This window comes from Antechinus flavipes, chromosome 2 (genome assembly GCF_016432865.1).
Source record: "Antechinus flavipes isolate AdamAnt ecotype Samford, QLD, Australia chromosome 2, AdamAnt_v2, whole genome shotgun sequence".
In the NCBI taxonomy this organism is placed as follows: domain Eukaryota; kingdom Metazoa; phylum Chordata; class Mammalia; order Dasyuromorphia; family Dasyuridae; genus Antechinus; species Antechinus flavipes.
In genome coordinates, this window is record NC_067399.1 from 259105702 (window position 1) to 259124662 (window position 18961).

Below are 18961 nucleotides of genomic sequence, written 5' to 3' on the forward strand. Positions count from 1 at the left end.
AAAAGAAATTCTTGTATCCGTTTTGATAGTACATACACTAAAGGAAATCCTTTGAGGGCCCGAGCTATCATGAGCCAGGGACTGAAGCTGAGAGACTTCCCTTTTTGGATGTAGTCACTGGCAAAGATATCTTTTCCTGTGCCCTCTTGGTTTGAAGAAAATGCAGGGTGAAGTTGAAGTGTAGAGAAAAATGTCTTAACTCCGTGTTTTCTTGCCAAGAAAACTGGTTCTCTTTCCCTTGCTTATGTTTTCATTTCACATATATATTCTCAGACATCTGAAGCACAGCTTTTTTTTTTTTTTTTCCTTGCTAAGGCCTTCCTCTTATGGGATAGCTCTCATTCCTCTAAACCAGTCAGAGCCTAGGACCACGATCTGAGCTTACTTTGAGTTGTTTTGGGGTCCATTTGCTGTAACCAATCACATCTCCCTGCAATCCAACAACAGCTTGTTACTGTAACAGCTCCTTGTCTGTTCCTCCACTACGTGGGCACAGATGTATCAGGCTAAATTTAGCTGCATAATTCTGAAGTCTGGGTCCCAAGAAAGTTGAGTTTCCTAGGTTAAGCGGGAAGCCTGGTTTCCAGTCCCTGCTGTTTCTGTGATTTTTTTGGATAAGCCATCCTTTCCACATCCTTCTCATCTGTAAAATGGTGAGTAGGGGGAATGGAACTAGATGTTCTCCAAGGCTCTTCCAATTCTAACACCCTGTATTCTAGGGTGGTATGAAAATTCATCAAGAAATGGTTCTGCAACCAAGAAAACCCAAGGGCAACGGTGCTTTTTATCCGTCAAGTTCTCATTCTTAGTGGACCCTGGGGTCGAGAGACAGGAATCCGCGAAGCTTGTAATCAAACACCAACTATCACAGTTCTAGGGGAATTGAGCTAATAGCGCAATCCGGAACAGGGTGACGGCATGGAGGACTCCTAGCAGGTTCTCTCCCCTCCGGGGCGTTACGCACGGAGAGAGCACGCATCCAAGGAGGATAGTGTGGGTTGTTGGTGGCGCGTGCGCGCGCGGACCTCAGCGAGTCCCTGCACCAGCATCCTCAGCCGGGGCTGCGGCGCCCATCCCTTTCCCCTCCCCGTCACCCCCTTTTCCCCACCAACCCCTGCCCCTTTTAGTGGGCATCTTCCGGCCCCAACGACCATGGAGAGTGAGGTGCCCCGCATGGACCCCCGCCTCCTCCTCCTCCTTCTCTACGCAGTGATTCTCCAGGAATTATTCTGCGGCTGGATGGAGCTGCAGCGGCAGCGAGCCAAGCCTAAGAAACAGGCGGGGCCCTTGTGGTCAGCCAGGTGGGGCAAGGGCATTGCGGTGGGAGGCAGGGGAGGGCGCTTCCCGAGGAGCAGGGCCCCACCATCATCCCTCAATTTCAAACTTCTCATGCGGGGATGGATGGCCCCAGAGCACACGGGCGTGATTTGAGAGCTTTGTGATGTGAGGTTTCTCCGAACGTGCTTTGAAAGATAAAAGCTTATCCTGCTAGAAGATGAAGGGAGGAGGAGGAAGATAAGAGACTGAGTCTCCTTTCCGGATGAGGGTAGACAGAACGCTCTTTTAAGCTCCATAAAGACCAGACGTGCCCCCTCTCCGGATGTGCTGTTGCGCTCCTCTTTATTTAGGGGAGTAGTTTGTAAACAGGTGCAATTAGAGCACTGTCTCATCGATTATTTTATTTTATTTTTTAATTAGGGATTTGGATGAAGGCATAGAAAACTCTGATGGCGTATCAGATTTGTGAGTGCTTTCAAACTGGGGGCAGATGGGCAGAGATGACAGAATCCTTAGGCTGGAATAATATACTGAATCTAAGAAAATTTAAGTGCAATAAATGTAAAATCCTGCACCTGAGTAAAAAAAAAATCAGTTGTCCAAATACTAGATGGGAGAGATGGACTAGACAGCAATCAATGTGAGAAAGGCTAAATTTATCATAAATGCGATTGTGATTGAATGAGCATTATAAGGAAGTACGTAAAAAAAGCTAATGTAAACAAATTTCATTAATAGAAGTCTAATGTTCAGAATGAAGTAGTTGATCATTTTGTTGATTTTTTCCTGGTCAAACCCCAGCTGGAATATTGGGTCCATTTTGGGGTGCCACAATTTGGGGGGAATTTTGACAAGCTGGACTGTGGTCCACAGCAAGATGATCAGGATCATGAGGGTAATGGGAATCCATATGCCAAAATCAGTTCAAGGTATTAGAAATGTATAGCCCGGTAAAGACACAGATTTGGGGATGACAGCTGTCTACAAATGTGTGAATTAGCACAAAAGAGTGACATTCGTTTTGTCAGCCTCTGAAGAACTATTTTCAGTCTTCCCTGTCCCCATTCCTCTTCCAGGTATGAGTTCTATCAGCTCTATCCCAGTTAGGGAAAGTAGGAAGTAGGAGAGTGCAAAAATCACTCCTTAGTTCTAGTGTCTAGGTTTGAGAGGACAAACCTCTTATTTTTCCCCTTCATCTTTACTGTGATGTTCCAGTGGTTGAGCTTGATCTTGTCCTCATTCAGTTGTCCACACCAAAAGAGCATCCCTTGTCTATCTATTTTCATATAGTCGTTTCCTTTGTTGGCTTTATCCATCAGTCTTTGTGGATGTCATTCTGAAACCTTACCTCTTTTGTTAGTTTTGTCCTGAAATGTGTTCCACAGATCTGTGGAGAGCAGCCCAGTTGCAAATACATGGGGTTTAATATAAGGGGAGAAAAATGTTTCTTCCTTGTGGGACCTGGTCCTTCCATACCATACAGAACGGTGTGAGAGGCACAGAGACAAAAGGAAAAACTAACATATAATTAAAAGACTGTGTTGGGTTAAAAAAAATCAGTTGTCCAAGTACTGCATGGTGGTAACAATATTGCATAATGAGGCAATTCTTGAGTACAGGACATTAATGAGGGTTTTTAGTGCACTCATTCAAAGCTCGGTATGAGTCGATGATGATGGGATGAGACAGCCAAAAAAGCTTTGGTTTTAAAGCTCATGAAACAAAACAAATGTCCAGGACAAGGGCGGTAGTTGTTTCTCTCAGGACACCATTAAGAATGTCCAGAGGAAGGGAACCGAAATGGGCATCAAAGTCATGCTGTATAAATATTGAAGGCCCTGGCATTGGTTAGTCTAGAGAAGAGAAAATACATAGAAGGCTTCATCTTCAAGTACTTGAAAAGTCACATTGTGGAAAGAGATTCTACTTGTTCTACTTGGCATTAGAGGGCAGAATTAGGAAGAGACAGGTGGAAACTTCAGGGAGACGTACTTTGGAGCGATGTAAGGAAAGACTTCTTGACACAATTGTCCTTTAATAGGAGAGTTGGCCTGGCTAGGTGGTTTAAGTTTACTACCCCTGATGGTGTTCAAGTGCAAGGACCCCTTGTTGGTGCTGTTATATGGAAGATTCCTGCTTCAGATAAAGGTGCCCTCTGATTCTTTGATGAAAAGGACAGAGAAAGAAAATAGCATGTCATAGTTGCCGTTTATATAGCTGCTTTCAGGTTTACAAAGCACTTTTCATCCATCATCTCATTTGATCCTCCCCACAGCATACACAGATAAATGCTACTGTTATTTTATATACGAGGAAATCGGCTTCTGAATGGCTGAGACAGGATTCAAATCCTTGATTCTGACTCTGATGACATTCTACCACTATACTATGCGAAGGCCATAGAGAAGGCCGATGGCTTGGCTTTAAAGGCGTTGGGATTTATGGGGAGATGGAGGACCCCCAGTGACCAGGTCTCTGTCCACTGCAGTTTTTCTAGGTCTCGGTCAGGTCGTCCTGGTTTCTCTCGGCCGCTGGTGTATTCTCTGCGCAGGGAGCGGCTACGGGACTGGCGGAAGGCTGGCAGGATCATCCGAAAGGCCTGAGGGACCCCTCCCCCAGTGTTTCCAAGAACCTGCAAGTAGCTTTCCTGGGCCTGAAGGAGGAGGATGAGGCCCGGAGCCCAACAGGAAGGCCATTCATGTGGAGTATGAGCTTCCCCAGAGAATGAGACCCTGCTCCATTAAGGAAGCAGAGACAATATCCCCTTCCCCAATTCCCCATCACCCACCCCAGGGCTGGTATTCATTGGTCTTTGCAAAGCAAGAACTCTGTACCTTCATGGAAAGGCCTAAGCACCTGTTATTTCCTGGAGTTAGTGTTTAGGGGGGACAACTGGGACCAGGAGAGGAAGGAGGCTGACTTAGTGAAGGGAGTGGAGAGACCTGGGACTGTACTGTGTTGAACTAGGAAGGGCAAGGGCAGGGAAAGTGAGGGATGGAGAAAAGAAGGCTCTGATGTGCTTCCCATCCTGAGTCCCAATTTGGAAATTTCCCAGCTCAAAGAGATAGAGAAGATGGGCCTTCCTTCTCCCCCTCCCAACCTCCCCTTGCCTCAGGTCAAGATCTGCAAATTTCTAGATTCTAGATCTTGATCCTGGGAGTAACCTTGGGAAATGAACTGAAAAAGACTGGAAGGAGTGTTCAATGCAAAGAAAGGAAGAGATGGGGTTTAGATGGGACTTAGGGCCCAGGCTCTTCTCTTCTGTAAGGAATGGAGGTAAACTAGATCAAGGCCCTGCCCCCAGGGAGATCACTAGTGTTGGGAAGCACAGACTTTCATGTAAAAAAAGGGAACACCACTGGAGAGTGTATATTCATGCAGCAAGGAGTTGTATACCCCTGGTTCTCACATATCTGTCGCACTATAAACTATTATATAAAGTGTAGTAAAGGGGACTATTTATGAGCACAGGTATTGGACCCAGCCCCAAAACTGAGGGTTAAGATTTGGAGATCCTTTTCTCAGGATCTTCCCTGTTCCCAGTCTCTTCTCCCTATCTCATGGATTGATCTAATTTAAAGGGCTGATCATTGGCTCTTTCCTACTTTCACTTCCCCCTGCCCCACAAAAAACACCTTTCAGTGGTTCCTCTTTGCATACAAGGTGAAGTCTGAACTTTACCTCGCCTTAGGCTTTCCATTCTTTAGCCTCTAGCTCACATCTGCAACCATATCATTTAACTACCTGATCCTCCCGCCAAATCTAGCTCCTCACGCTCCTTCCCCTCCCCTAAAACAGCATGCTGATTCCTATCTCTGTACCTTTGTTTTTGTTGCTCCCTCTTCCTGGTCTTTCTTTCCTCATTATCTCTCTTGCTTTCCTGCCCCCTTTTCCAAGGTTGAGCTTCAAAGCTTAGCTCATCTACACTTCCGAATCTCCTTTGAGCACTTTGCCTTGGCTTTTAAAGTTCTTTACAACCTGACCCCCATCCTACCTTTCTAGTTGTATTATACATTTTTTCCCCTCTGCACAAACTGGACTTTCTTTTCCTAGAATGTATTCCACTACCAACATTATCTTTTTTCCATCTCTGCTTTTCTTCAAGACTCAGACCCAGCGCTGATCCCCACTATCCCTTCTGAATGAGGTCTTTCCTAGTCTCCCTCATACAGCTACTAGCACCTTCTCCAGCCTTCCACAGTCTTCATGTATCTGTTTTGTCTGTACATATATAGAGGGGCATTTTGTCTCCCCCATTAGCATGAAAACTTAAAGGCAACTGATTTCCTTTTGTCATTCTATCCCTAGAACCTAATGCTATGCCTGGACCATAATAAGTGCTTAACTAGTGTTGGCAGATTGCTTGGCTAAATTCAACAAACATTTATAGTATTAACAATGTTCTAGGCCCTGGAAGTACAGATAAAATATGGACCCTGCTGGTGAGGAACTAACAACAACAATAAGAGCTAGCATTTACATAGCACTTCAAAGTTTTTAAAGCACTTTCAAAGTATTATCTCATTTAAGCCTCACAATGCCCCATGGTTTCCATTGTATAGATGAGGAAACTGAGGCAGTCAAAGGTTGTGACTTGCTCAGGCTCACACAACTAATAAGTGTTTTATTTAGGTAGGATTTGAACTCAAGGCTTCTTGTCTACAAGTCCAACACTCTATCCACTGTTTGACCTACTTGTCTTGTAATAAAATACAGAGAAAGACATATGCATATATAATTCGGATATAAAGGAAAGTGAAATGTCAGGATAAAGTGCCAAAGAAATTTGAGAAAGGAATCTCCTTTAGAAGGGGTTGATCTTTGGGAAAGATTTTATGGAGTGTGTGAAATTTGATTTGGGCTCTGAAAGAAGGAAAAGACTTCAGATCAAGAGTAAGGAGTCAGGGGGGAAGGCTTCTTCCCCAATTTGGGGAGAGAATGAAAAAAAGATGCAGAGATGGGAAAGGAAAAGATAAGGAAAGAGAAAGCGAAAAGTGTCCCATTTGGTGAAATTTAGAACATCTGAAAGGAAGCAGCATTAAAAGAAGGCTGGAAAGGTAGGTAGGAGTCAGACTTGGAAGGTCCTCATTTGTCACGATCAGGAGTCTGTACTTCACTTGTTTGGCAATGAAGAGCCATTGAAAGTTTTTGAGTAATGACAGGATCAAAGTGTTAGGAAGATTATTGGGGGCAGCAATGTGTAAGATGGTATGTCAGGTACAACAGTTTACAGAAGTCCAAGCAAGAACTGAAGGACTGGATTGAGGTGGGGGCAATGGAAATGAGGGGGTGGTTGTGACAGCTGAAGTGCTTCCTCGATCACAGAACTCTGGAACCTTATTGTCTGTCCTGCTTACTGTGACTTTTCCAGGCTCATCCAGATGATACTTTTCTTTGGATTTGAACTCAGCTCTTCCTGCCTCCAAGTCCAGCACTCTATCAAACTGTTGTCTGTGCTGCTTATTGGGTACCTAGCACCATAACCTTTTGTTCCCCCCCCCCCCCGACCCCCCATGTGTTTATGCCTTTTTACCTTAACCAGATTCAAGGGCAGAAATCATCTTCTATCTGTATGTGTCCCTGCTGCCTAACCCTAACCCTAAATGTCTCATAGTTCCTGGAGTTTGATAAACAGTGAGGAAACATTTCTGGCACAGTTAAGTCTACTTTTCAGATGCTGAGTCTAGCTGGCTTGAGATGTTAGGGTGGGAAGGGCAAGATGGTGCTAGAGAAGGAAACAGCTGCTGCTTTAAGCAAGAGGAGTCACTAGTTATGTATTATCAGCAGTGTCCAGGATGGGGTGGATGGGGTAGAATGGGGGGGGGGGGTGATAACAGCTAGCAGACTAATATATAAACAGACTGATGGAATGAATTCAAGAACAATCATCAGCCAATTTATAGAAAAAATTCCCTTTGGGAATTAATAATGGAGCCCCCTTCTTCAGCTGCTGGAGCTCCATGTCCATGTTACCCTACCCTATCATTCATAACAGGAATTAATAATAGTGATATAATTATATCTCACTTTAAGTTTGCAAAGCATTTGACAAATGTTATTTCATTTTATCATCCACAATAGCCCTGGGACATAGGTGCTATTATTGTACCCATTTAACAGATGGGGAAACTGAGAAGATAGGAGTTAAGTACCTGAGGATCCCTTTGCACTCAGGTCTATCTAATTCAAAATCCATCGTTCTACCTACGCTGAATCATGCAGCTGCCTTCTGCCTGTGATTTTCAGGCAAAAGGATGAAAGAGAATATCCTTGTGGACTTGGTGGAGATAGAACCCTAGCTGAGATTTAGTATCCAAGGCAGTAGAAATAAAAAGGGGACATTTTATATAGGAGACAGGGCATGAAGAAACAGGAACACATAGGGTATGTTTGGGGAGGGTGCAATGAAGGAAAATCCTGAAGTAGAGGGTTTGTATTAGAAAGTAGCAGGAGATATCTGATGAGGTAGAAACCTGATTATGGGGGCCTTGAATGCCAGGCTGGAGAATTAACATATGATCTAATAGAGAATAAGGAGTTTGCTGAATTACAGGAAGACCAGTCTGCCAATGAGAAGCAGGGTGACTTAGTGGACAGAGGCAGGAAGAGCTGGACCCCAGCCCTGTTCTAACAACTAGTGGCTATGTGCCCCAGGACAGATCACCACCTCTCTCCCTGAATTGCAGGGCAGCCACTGACCACATAGGCAGAGGGTTTCTTCCCTAGGGCTCAGAGTCTTAGAATCAGAAAGAAGGCTGGTTAAAAAAACCTAAAACCCATCAGCCTAAGCAGGATGAAGTGGGGAGGCTGTGGAGGCTGCAGTCTGGGTGAAGGCCGAAGTGGTCCTGGTTGGGAATGGACATAGAGAGGAGGGAAGTAGAGAGAAAGCAGAGAGGGAACTTGGTAACCCAGGAGAGGGAGGAGGATGAAGGGTGAGACCGGCTTCTCCATCTGGAAGGGCTGGGAACAAGGAAGTGGGAAGAGCCATACAGCTGGCAGGGGGAAAGGTCATGACTGTCTTTGAGTTCCAGGTGATGATGGAGATGTTCCAGAACCAGCTAGCCCTGTGGGGCTCAAGTCCTGATACGATTGTGATGACATCTAGAGCAGCTCATTGTGAAATTCCCAGAGGAGGGTCAGGGCCTTCCGACTCGCAATACCATGGTGTCCAGAGGTAGGTGGAGACCCTCACAGGCTCTGGGACCTGATGTCATCAGGACCGGTTGGGTAAGAACAACCCAAAGGATGGGGGATCACTTATAGAAAAGCAGGTCATTTTCTGGTTTCCAACCTAAATAAAAGAATAGCAAGGAAGTTAGGAGAAGATACATTTTCTAAGGTTAAGAATCTTGGCTAGTTAATTGATAAATTGGAGAACATCCATTAGAAGAACTGGAATGAGTTTTGATTTAATGTCATATGAAGATAAATTGAAGGAACTAAGGATAAATAGCCTGGGGAAGAGAAGATTTCCTGGGAAATGAGATAGCTGTCATTAAGTATTTATCCCCTTGTGAAAAGAGGATTAGATTTATTCTGTTTAGGTCCAGAGGGCAAAACAACAACCAAGGATAAAAGGTACAAAAGAGCTAGATTTAGGCAGGATAAAAGGAAAAGCTTCCTAATGATTAGAGATAGCCCAAAGTAAAATGGGCTGCTGAGGAAGTTGTGGTCTCCCTGGTCCTTGGGGATCATCCGGTAGAGAGTGGATGACCACCTGTTATTCATGTGGTAGGGAGAAAGGTTCTTTTTTGGGGAGGGGAAGAGATAAATGACTTATATAAGATGTCTCCAAGGCCTCTCCTCACTCTGCTATTCTGTTATTCTTTGATTCTATGGAGAGGTTCAGTGGCCCTAGACTATCTTATGGAAGTCTGGGGGTGACACAGAACCAAGCAGAGGGAGCTAGATGAATAAAGTGGAGCTGAAATGGAAGTTATTGTGGGCTGCATATGATGGCGAATTTGGCCTGACAGTGTTCGCAATTAGTGAAAACAGGAACTCGCCTTTGTGGTTCCACACTTTCTTATATATATGTAGTTTGTCCTTTATAACAACCCTGTAGTAGGCAGGGAAAACTTTAGCAGCCTTGTTTTACAGAAGAAAAAAGGGAGTTTCAGAGAGGGATTTATTTGCTCAAGATCACACAATTCCTAAGTAAATATGCCAGGAATATAAACCCAGATCTCCTTGACTTTCAAAGTCTGTACTTTACTCTAGCACAAGTCTTGATTGAATATTTGTTGATCAAAGAGCTAGGAGGATGGAAGCTAATTTGTGGAAGATTTTTGAATGTATATGACTTAGAAGATGGAGTGGTTCCCTACTGAGTCTGGGGATCTGGCCCCCTGGGGCTTCCCTTATCCCAGACTACAAGACCCACAGATTTGGGCACCCTGCCAAGGCAGAGAGGGTTGGAGCTGCTTTCAGACAATGGTAGGGTAAAATGAGGTGGGGTGTCAGAGAATGAAGTGGGGTGGGGACAAGGTAACTCCAGGCCACCAGAAGGGGAGGGACAGAGGAACAGGTGAAGAGCCAGAGCAGGGTTAGGCCTTAGAAAGTAGACAGCAGAGAGAGAAGAGAAAAAAGAGAGAAAAAAAAAAAGAGGGGGGGGAAGGGAGAGAAAGGAGAAGGGAGGAGAGAGGAAGAAAGAGGGAGGGAAGGGGGAGAGAGAGAAAAAAGAGAAGAGAGACAGAGAGAGGGAGAGAGAGAAAGAGAGAGGAAGAGGGAAGGAGGGAGAGGGAGAGAGGGATATAGAGACAGACAGACAGACGGGGGGGGGGGGGGGGAGGAGGGGGAGGAGAAATGGAGAGGGGAAGAGGAAGGGAAGCAGGTAGGGAGAGAGGCCAAAGGAAGGAGAATGAGGGAGAAATTCCTGAACCGTGCCCACTCTCAGCCCCTAGAGGCAATAGCCCTTGACCTTCAGTCCGGAAGGAAGTACCAGTAAATCCCAGGGGGAATGGGGGCTCTACTCACTTTCAGATTGGAGGCAGAGTAGCTCTTGTCCCACTCCCCAGGCCCATGACTTCTTTCTGACCTCCTAGGAGAGGGGAGGGAAGTGGGAGAGGCTGAGTCAGGTGTGGGGGAGTGGTCTCGGAGGAAGGTCTCTAAGAACATCCATGGGCTAGAGAAGGAAATGGTGAAAGCAGTGAGAAGCCAGACTGGAATGATTCTCCTGGGACTTGGGTGACCCCTCCCTCCTGAGGTGAGGGCTCTGAGGTCCCGGTTCATTCCTCTGCGTCCCGCCCGCCCCCCCTGACTCACTTCCTTTGCATCGAGGCGGAAGCCTCTCATCAGCTTCCTCTCCCTCCTGGCTCTCTCCCGACAGGCAGGTGTCTTGGTCTTGGGTCCTGGCTGGAGGTCTCCTGAAGCCCATCTCCCCTGATGCCCCTGTGTACAGCCCCCTGACCTTTCCCCCCAGAGCGCTCTCCTCCCTCTCCGAGACGGCCTGGGAGCCCCCAGCCCAGGGAGGCTTTGGCATTTCCTGCTTCCTGAACAGCTGGAACGACTGGCCTCTTGGGAGGAAGGCAGAGCAGAGGGCCAGGGCGCCCTGGGGTGGCTGGCTCCGGGCCTGACACTGATCACACAAGGTACGGACTGGCTGGGGCCGGGAAGGCCTCGTGGCTAACCTGCTGTCCCGGCCGGCTTTTGCTGCTTCTTTGTGTGTGACTGCCTGTCTGTCTGCCTCTCTCCTGCTTTGCATCTCCCTCTGCCTCTGCCTGTTATCTGTCTCTGCATCTCTCTCTGGGTTTTAGTCTCTTTGTTCTTCTCTCATTTATCTGCCCGTCTCTGTCACTTCTCTGTCCTTTCCCCCCTTTAATCTCTGTCTCTTTCTGTCTCTCTTTTTCTCTCTCTGTCTCCCTTTCTCCCTCTCCTTCAGCCTGGCTCTCTGTATCTGTCTCTCTTGTATTTTAGTGTCCGTCTCTCTTTTTCTGACTGAAGTAGTTGGGGGGGTGGGGGGGGAAGAAATTGTGTAGGATTTTTCCTACCCTGTGTCTGAATGGGGAGATCAAGGGGATTTAAGGAGAGGGGTCCATCCTGGGGGTGGTAGAGACCCTCACTGTAAGCTAGCTATTAGATTGTATCTTTCCCTTTAGCCCCAAGAAATGCCCTAAGGACTTTATTCCCTACTCCCTACCCCTTAAGTTCTCCTGGGGTTTTCTTGTGCTGCTCTCCCAGCAGTGAATAGAAGATCAGTTTAAGGAGGGAACCCAGGGGAACGTTTTTTGCTTATCCAGTTCTAGGAGTTGGGGAGATGGAATTTTCATGGGAAGCAGATCGGCCGTGTGGTTTTAGTCCTGGGGCCTTCTTGTTCCCTTTCCCCCTACTCACACCCTTTTCCCCATCCCCAGCCCAGGAGCCTTCTTCCTAGAAAACCCACTGAACATAGTGTTGACTTTGGTTGAGGGGAGGAGATGGGGTCAAAAACCTTATCTGCCACTGACCCCTCTACCAGGAAGCCCTCTAGGCAAGCAAAACCACAGAACCACCCACCCCTCCCACTGTCCAGCCTGGTCACTTCCTCATTCACTAGGCAGAGTTGTGTGTATTCCCTTCTGACCTGAAGGATTTGCATATGGGGCCCAGGCATCCTGATGGGTGGGGGTGAGGCTCTGACACCCACTCCCTCTGGGCCAGCCCAGCCTGGCAGAGACACTAGCTGCCTCCTTTAAGAAGGACACAACCGCTTCTCAGGATAGCTCTGGGAGATTGTCTGAGCTCATCTGTGATCTCTGGGAGCAGCCAAGATTACCTGCTCTGTCCAGTTCAGGAAAGCCTGGGATTTGGGAAGTAAGTTGTCTTGTCTACCCAGTGGTAAGAGCCTTAGAGATACTCTCATTTAACCAAGCCTGTCATTTTATAGATAAGAAAATAGGAGCCCCAAGAGGGAAATCAAATTTGTTTAATGTCTTAAATAAGAGAACCAGGATTGCAATCTAGTTTTCCATACTCAAATCTGTTTCTCTGGAACTGAACCTCTTCTTATAATAGGAACTATAAGGACCAGTGACAAAGGAAGGACAGAAACACGTATTAACTAAGTACTTACTATGAAACAGACACTATGCAAATATCTTATTTTAACTTTTTTAGAGTCTAAACAGGCAGGTTATGGGATTTGCTTAGGATCACAGAGCAAATAAATGTGTGAGGCTACATTTGAAGGGCTTTGAGGCTTCCAGACCAGGACTCTTTATCTACTTATTTCCCTGTTTCTCTGTGGCTGGGATGTTGGAAAGATTGGATGGGACTGGGGTGACTGGAACTGAGAACTAATCTCAAAATTCTATCCTGTTTCTTTTCTGAACTCCTCAGTAGTAGATCTGTTAAATGTTTTCCCATTTGTTGTGAATTGCTTAGGGTTGAGAAGGTCAGGAACATGGGGTACAGGATCCTGGTGACACCTTGAGATGTCCATAGCAGACCTCTGCGAAGGCTCTTAAAACATGATCTTCCCGTTCTAGGAAAAGCGACCTGAATGGTGTATCATCGAGAGCGATGGAAGGAGGTCAGCCGAGCCCCCGACCTTCCCAGGTTCCCTCAGGGGGCATGGTCTCCTCCCAGGTGAGGGCTGTCATTCGCCTGCATAGAAAATTCCGAGTTCTTCGCAGGAGCCGCACGCGAGCCAACCTTCCTGGGGAACCCCCCCTGGCTCTGACCCCGTCCCCCTCACAGCTGCTTCAGAGACAGATCTCTTTCGACCGGGCCAAGTTGAGCAGCACCCCCGCGTCCCACTTCCACCACCGCGTCAACTTTGAGAAACCCCAGTATTTCACCTTTGAGGCCCCGGTGGAATCCACCTTACGGAAGAAGAAGCGCCGTAAATCCCGGGTTGTGTTGTACCCAGAGAGTTCTCGGAAGTACCTCCCCACCGAGCAGAAGAGCAAGGCCAAACGCTGCCTGCTGCTGCTGGTGGCCATCGTCTGCTTTCAGATCCTCAACGCCATCGAGAACCTTGATGACAACCTGCAGAAGTACGACCTTGACGGGCTAGAGAAAGCTCTGCAGCGGGGAGTGTTTGGCCAGAAGGCCGCCACGGACAGCATCATGGAACTTCTGCGGGATTATCTGGCCACGCACATCCACAGCCAGCCCCTGGTCATCTCATTCAACGGCCCGAGCGGCGTGGGCAAGAGCCACGTGGGCCGGCTGCTGGCCAAACACTTCCGCTCGGTGATGGACGGGGACTTTGTGCTGCAGTACTACGTGATGCATCACTGCCCGGACCACCAGGAGGGCCCCGCCTGCCAGCAGGACCTGTCGGAGCGGATCACCGACATGGTGACCCGGGCTGAAGTCGAGGAGAAGATCCCTGTGTTCATTCTGGACGAGGTAGAGTTCATGTCCCCGGCCCTGCTGGACACTCTGCACAGCTTCCTCCAGCCCCAGCAGTCCAACGAGTTCCTCAACGCCGTCTATGTGCTCATCAGCAGCATCGGGGGCAGCGAGGTCACGCGCTTCGTGCTGCAGAACGTCTCCAGCCAGCTGAGCCCCCAGCGCCGCAGGGAGGAGCTCAGCCAGGCCGTGCACAGCCTCCTGGCGGGCACCCACCCGCTCTGGGAGGCGGCCGAGGTGGTCCCCTTCGTGCTGCTGGACAAGTGGGACATCATGAACTGCTTCCTGGACGAGATGGTCGGGGAGGGCTTCTACCCCAACCAGAGCCGCATCGAGAGCCTGGCCGGGCAGCTCAGCTACTACAGCACCACGGAAGGGGAGTTTGCTGTCACGGGCTGCAAGCAGGTAGTGGCCAAGGTCAACCTGCTGTAGGGGACCCTGCTCTTCCCTCACCTCCCCTCTGTCCTCTCCGTTGTCCTGTGAACTTTGAACACGGCCAGGACCCGGCACTGAAGGGCTCAGAGGGCCCCTATCTTCCTCCAGGCTGTCCCATTTCCTGCCTTGCCCATGTGGTTCCTGGCTTGGACGGTGTCCCCAGGCTAATCCTTAGGAATACTGCCTCTTGGGGTGTGGGGGAGCCCAAAGTGCTGCTTGTAGGAGGAAGGCCAAGGCCTCTATTTATACACAGAACTTTATAGCTGCTTTCTTGAAGATTTTCTCCTAGGCTGGGGCAGCAGCCATCTGGATTGCTGGCTTTTCTGCAAAGGCGAGACACATGAAGGAGCTTCAGGAGCTGAGGGAAGGGCTGGTGCTGGAGGCTGCAGGTCAGACTTGGGGAACTCTTCCCTACACTCCCCTAACTCCTCGCCTCCCAAGACTGATGTTCAACTCCTGCTTGATCACAGTGCCAGATGTTCTGCCCCATAGAACACCAGTCCAGGTGGGGTCATGGAAGAAGAGATGCTTCCTGAAAGCCGAGACTCTGAGGGGGGCATTTGTCAGGATTCTTCCATGGCCTTCAAGATACCTAATAAATGTCTGCCTGGTTGGTTATCTGCTTAATTAGTGTTAATGATACACGTGGGTTCGAACCTTCATCTTGTTTCCCCCAACCACAAACTGTGATGTAACCCCAGCTACAAACTGATCTGATCCAGCCAAAGACCTGTAAACCTGGTCCACAGGTTAATAGGAAGCCCTATGACGCCAGACTGATTTGTAGTTTCAGCCATAGACTAACCTTAACTTCAGATTGCATCCCTCTGGGGTCACAGACTGGACCCTGACCCTAACTAATCACCTTGGAAGATGTGAATGTCAGAGAATAGCCCATCCCCTCCCTCCCTGATGGGAGTCAGTAGTAGTAAGGTCATCTTCGATAGCCAAGGGTCAGTATGTGATTCAAGGTAGGTATGGCAGCCTTGAACAGTTACAATACTGGACTCACATCATGTTTCTAGTTGTCCCTTCCACCCTCACAGAAGAAGGTTATGTTGATCCACATTCAGGCAGTTGATCAACAAGCTTTTATGAATCATTATGAGTCAGATTCTGTACTAAGTTGGGAATATAAAGAAAAGTAAAAACAGGATCCCAGCCTTCAAGGAGCTGAAATTCTAATACGGGAGACAACATGCAAATTAGCTTATGTATTTGCCTTCTACTGGAAATTTTCCTCAGCCCCTTTTAATTCTAATCCTTCTAATTTTTTTACTTTTTATCCTGCATATAGTTTATTCTGTATATATTTCTTTGCATGTTGTCGTCCCATTAGATTGTAAACTCTTTGAGGCAGAAACTGTCTTTTGCCTCTTTTTGTATCCCCAGAGCTTAGCATTGTGTGTTGCTGTACATAGGTACTTAATAAATGTTTATTTATTAGTTTATTGACCAATTGATTCATATATACAGTGTAAATGAAAATAATGGGTTTGCTTTATGAAGGGATTATGCCCAGAGTCTTTTATATTTGATCCTGGAGGTAAGAAGGAGCTCCTGGAGTTTATTATGAAGGGGCAACATATAGCACTTCACACTTAAGTGAGGTATGGATGACTAAGCTGGGGCATGCCCTGAGCACAGTCATGCCTTTTCCAAGGCCACTTGGTACTGAGATGATCTCACCCACCCCCGCACAAGCCTCTTCAAATTTCAGCCTCAGTTACCCCACCTAAAATGGGAGGTCAGACTAAATGGCTTCAAGGGCTCTTTCTGTTCAAACTTTCTATGACAACGTCTATTAACTTCTTTTTCCTTAAATATAAAGGGATAATAGCAGCCGTAGGGTTGTTGGGAGGAGCAAATGATGTAATATTTGCAAAGGCCTTAGCACAGTGACAGGCATCTAGCAGACACTTAAATGTTTGTTTCCTTATCTGTCCGGACACTGGTGGGGGAGGGCCAGACTCTTCATTGAGAAGAAAACTGGGGCCGGAGGAGGGGGGTGGATCCCAGATTACTCAATCCCCTGGTTTGTACTTTCCCTCTCAGTAAAATAAGCTGGAACAAGGTGGGGATGAAGCGGAAACCTTTACCTCTCGAAGGGCAAACCGAGAGACCAGGACCATTCCCCAGCACCCATCCTTTTGGACCCATTTTCTTACTCAGGACCCGTGTCCCACCCAAGGGGAAGTGCCCTGATCCCCATGCATGTCCCCACCCCCGCAGTAGCCAGTCTGACGTCGGTTTCCCACGAACCCCTGCTGTCCGCCCCCAGTGCACCGCACCCCCGCAAGTAACCAGTCTGGTGTCCGCTCCCCACGCACTCCCCGTGCGCCCCTCCCCAGCAGCGGCGTGTCTGGTGTCCGCGCCCCACGCACCCCCAGCAGCGCCCGCGGCCCCTCCCCAGCAGCGGCGTGTCTGGTGTCCGCGCCCCACGCACCCCCAGCAGCGCCCGCGGCCCCTCCTCGTGCCCCCCTCCCCAGCAGCGGCGTGTCTGGTGTCCGCGCCCCACGCACCCCCAGCAGCGCCCGCGGCCCCTCCCCAGCAGCGGCGTGTCTGGTGTCCGCTCCCAACGCACTCCCCAGCAGCGCCCGCGGCCCCTCCCCAGCAGCGGCGTGTCTGGTGTCCGCGCCCCACGCACCCAGTCCCCATACCAGCAGCTCTGCACCTGCACTCCGCCCCCAAGGCCCCCTCCTCGGCAGTACAGTGCCTGCGGTCTCTCCTCCTCCCCCCCGCACTGCGCAGGCAGCAGCTTGGTTCTAAGTGCACGTGGATGCCTGAGTTGTAACCGGGTCTCACGGAGAGGCCGGAAGGGCAAACTTCGGGAAGACCCTTCCTTCGCTCCTTCTCCCTCACCCCGCCTCGGGGCCGACGTCAGAAGCAGGGCCCCTAAAGGTGTAGCTTAGATGGAGGTAGACCTGAGCTACCTTTCTTCCCCTGCTGGGAGGACGGGGGGTCGGGTAGGGGGCTCGCCGCCGGCGGCCGCCTTCTCCTCGCCGCTGCACTCGCCGTGGCTGGGTGTCTGTTTCCTCGGCTTCTCTCTCCCTGCCCCGCCCGCCCCACACCCTCATCTCTTTGCCAATAGAGACGCTTCCAGACAGAGTCCGCAGGTTGGGGCTCCGGGAAAGGCATTAGTGAGATTTGGAAGAAGGACAGTGTCGAGCACACATTTAATGGAGTTCCTCTTTCTGTCCCGAGTCAAAACCACTTTCACCTCGCTGGCTCCCCAGGGGAACACGGATCCGCTAGAAAGGGAGGCAATCCTTGCAGTGGCTGCTCCGGGTCAGCCTGCCGTGGGGAAGGAGTGAGGGTGCCTAGGCTGGGGGGTCGGAGGCTCTTAGATGCTGACACTGGCAGCTACAGTGGGTACTGCGGTCCCAGTATTTATTAAGCACCTACTAGGTTTCAGGAGCTTGATCTTCACCCCAGCGCTGGAGGTAAGTGCTGTTATTATCCTCATCTTATAACTGAGGAAACTCAGTCAAGCAGCTGTAAATGGTCCCTATTTGGGAAAACCCCACGGCAAACCAAGCGTCTGAGGCAAAATTTGAACTCGGGTCTTCTTGACTCCAAGCCTGGCACTGCCCCACATAGCCAGGCCCTGTAGCTGGAAAAGGACAGTCACAGTTCTGCTTTCATCCGGGGTCCGGCAGGCTGAGCCCAGAGCCCTGTGCGGGTATGGAGCGAAAGGACACTTGTCCGAATAGAGAGAACCAGACAGGTTATAGCTTTTAGGAAATGAAAAGTACCGTCGTGTCATCTAACCCAATCCTAGCCCATATTTTGCAGATGGAAAAATAAAAGGGAGTTTTGATGAATTGTTTCTTGTCAGACAAGTAGAAATGGCAGTCATAATTTGAACTCAGGTCCTCCCTTTACTACTGGACCACTGTCTAGTTCCCCTGGGTTGGCTGGAGGACTGTCTCTAGGACTCCAGAAGCAACCTTAGGATAATGCTTCCTCATTCACTCTCTCGATCATGGCACTCCTACTTCAACACTTCATCTTTATAGGAAAGGTCTTATCCTGGAGAATACTGGGTGAGATTGCCAATAAGCTTTGTTCTCTTTCCACTATAAGCTCTGATACTGCCTAAATTTTGCAACTTGACCTAAGGACCAAGAGCATTTCTAGGGCAAAAGCAGGATGGGAGCTGGCAAGTTTCCTTGAGAACATTTCTCCATTTCCTGGGAGGGGTAGGGAAGATAAAGAAGAGAAGGTCTGTTTGGAAACTGTTACCTTCAAATTTTCAGTTACACTATTATTGTTGGAGTTAATTAATCAACAAGCATGTTTTTTCCAATAGTCTTTTATTTTTTCCTGATACATGTAAAGATAGTTTTCAACATTCATTTTTGTAAAACTCTGTTCTAAATTTTTCTCGCTCCCTAAGCATCCTTTTCCCCCAAGACAGCAAGCAATCTGATATGAGTTAAATATGTGCAATTCTTTTAAACATATTTACATGTTTTGTCATATTGTACAAGAAAAATCAGATCAATTATATACTTCAACAACAATACTATATGAGTATCAATTCTGATGGAAGTAGCTATCTTCAGCAATGAGAGGATCCAAATCAGTTCCAATTAATCAGTAATGAACAGAACCAGCTACACCCAGCGAAAGAACACTGAGAAATGAGTGTGGAACTACAACAAAGCATTTCCACTCTTTCTGTTACTGTTTGCTTGCATTTTTGTTTTTCTTCCCAGGTTATTTTTACCTTTTTTCTAAATCCGATTTTTCTTGTGCAGCAAGATGACTGTATAAATATGTATACATATATTGTATTTAATATATACTTTAGCATATTTAATATGTATGGGACTAACTGCCATGTAGGGGAGGGAGTGGAGGAAGGAGGAGAAAAGTTGGAACAGAAGTTTTTGCAAGAGTCAATTTT

At 48.2% G+C, this 18961-nt stretch overlaps 1 protein-coding gene across 5 annotated transcripts; it reads left to right on the forward strand.

The window, feature by feature from the left end:
- Positions 1 to 936: 936 nt before the first annotated feature.
- On the forward strand, positions 937 to 15504 carry TOR4A (torsin family 4 member A). Of its 5 annotated transcripts, none has more exons than XM_051976905.1 (3): positions 937 to 1301; positions 3767 to 8505; positions 12744 to 15504. In XM_051976905.1, exons 2-3 carry the CDS (start codon positions 8486 to 8488, stop codon positions 14044 to 14046), a joined length of 1323 nt encoding a protein of 440 aa, XP_051832865.1. In that variant the 5' UTR covers positions 937 to 1301; positions 3767 to 8485; the 3' UTR covers positions 14047 to 15504. The 5 variants fall into 5 exon arrangements, with proteins under 5 accessions (XP_051832865.1, XP_051832867.1, XP_051832866.1 ...); XM_051976907.1 differs by lacking the exon at positions 937 to 1301 and adding an exon at positions 10607 to 10868 and having other exon boundaries at positions 2754 to 8505; XM_051976906.1 differs by lacking the exon at positions 937 to 1301 and adding an exon at positions 10607 to 10868 and having other exon boundaries at positions 2754 to 8452.
- The last annotated feature ends 3457 nt before the right edge of the window (positions 15505 to 18961 follow it).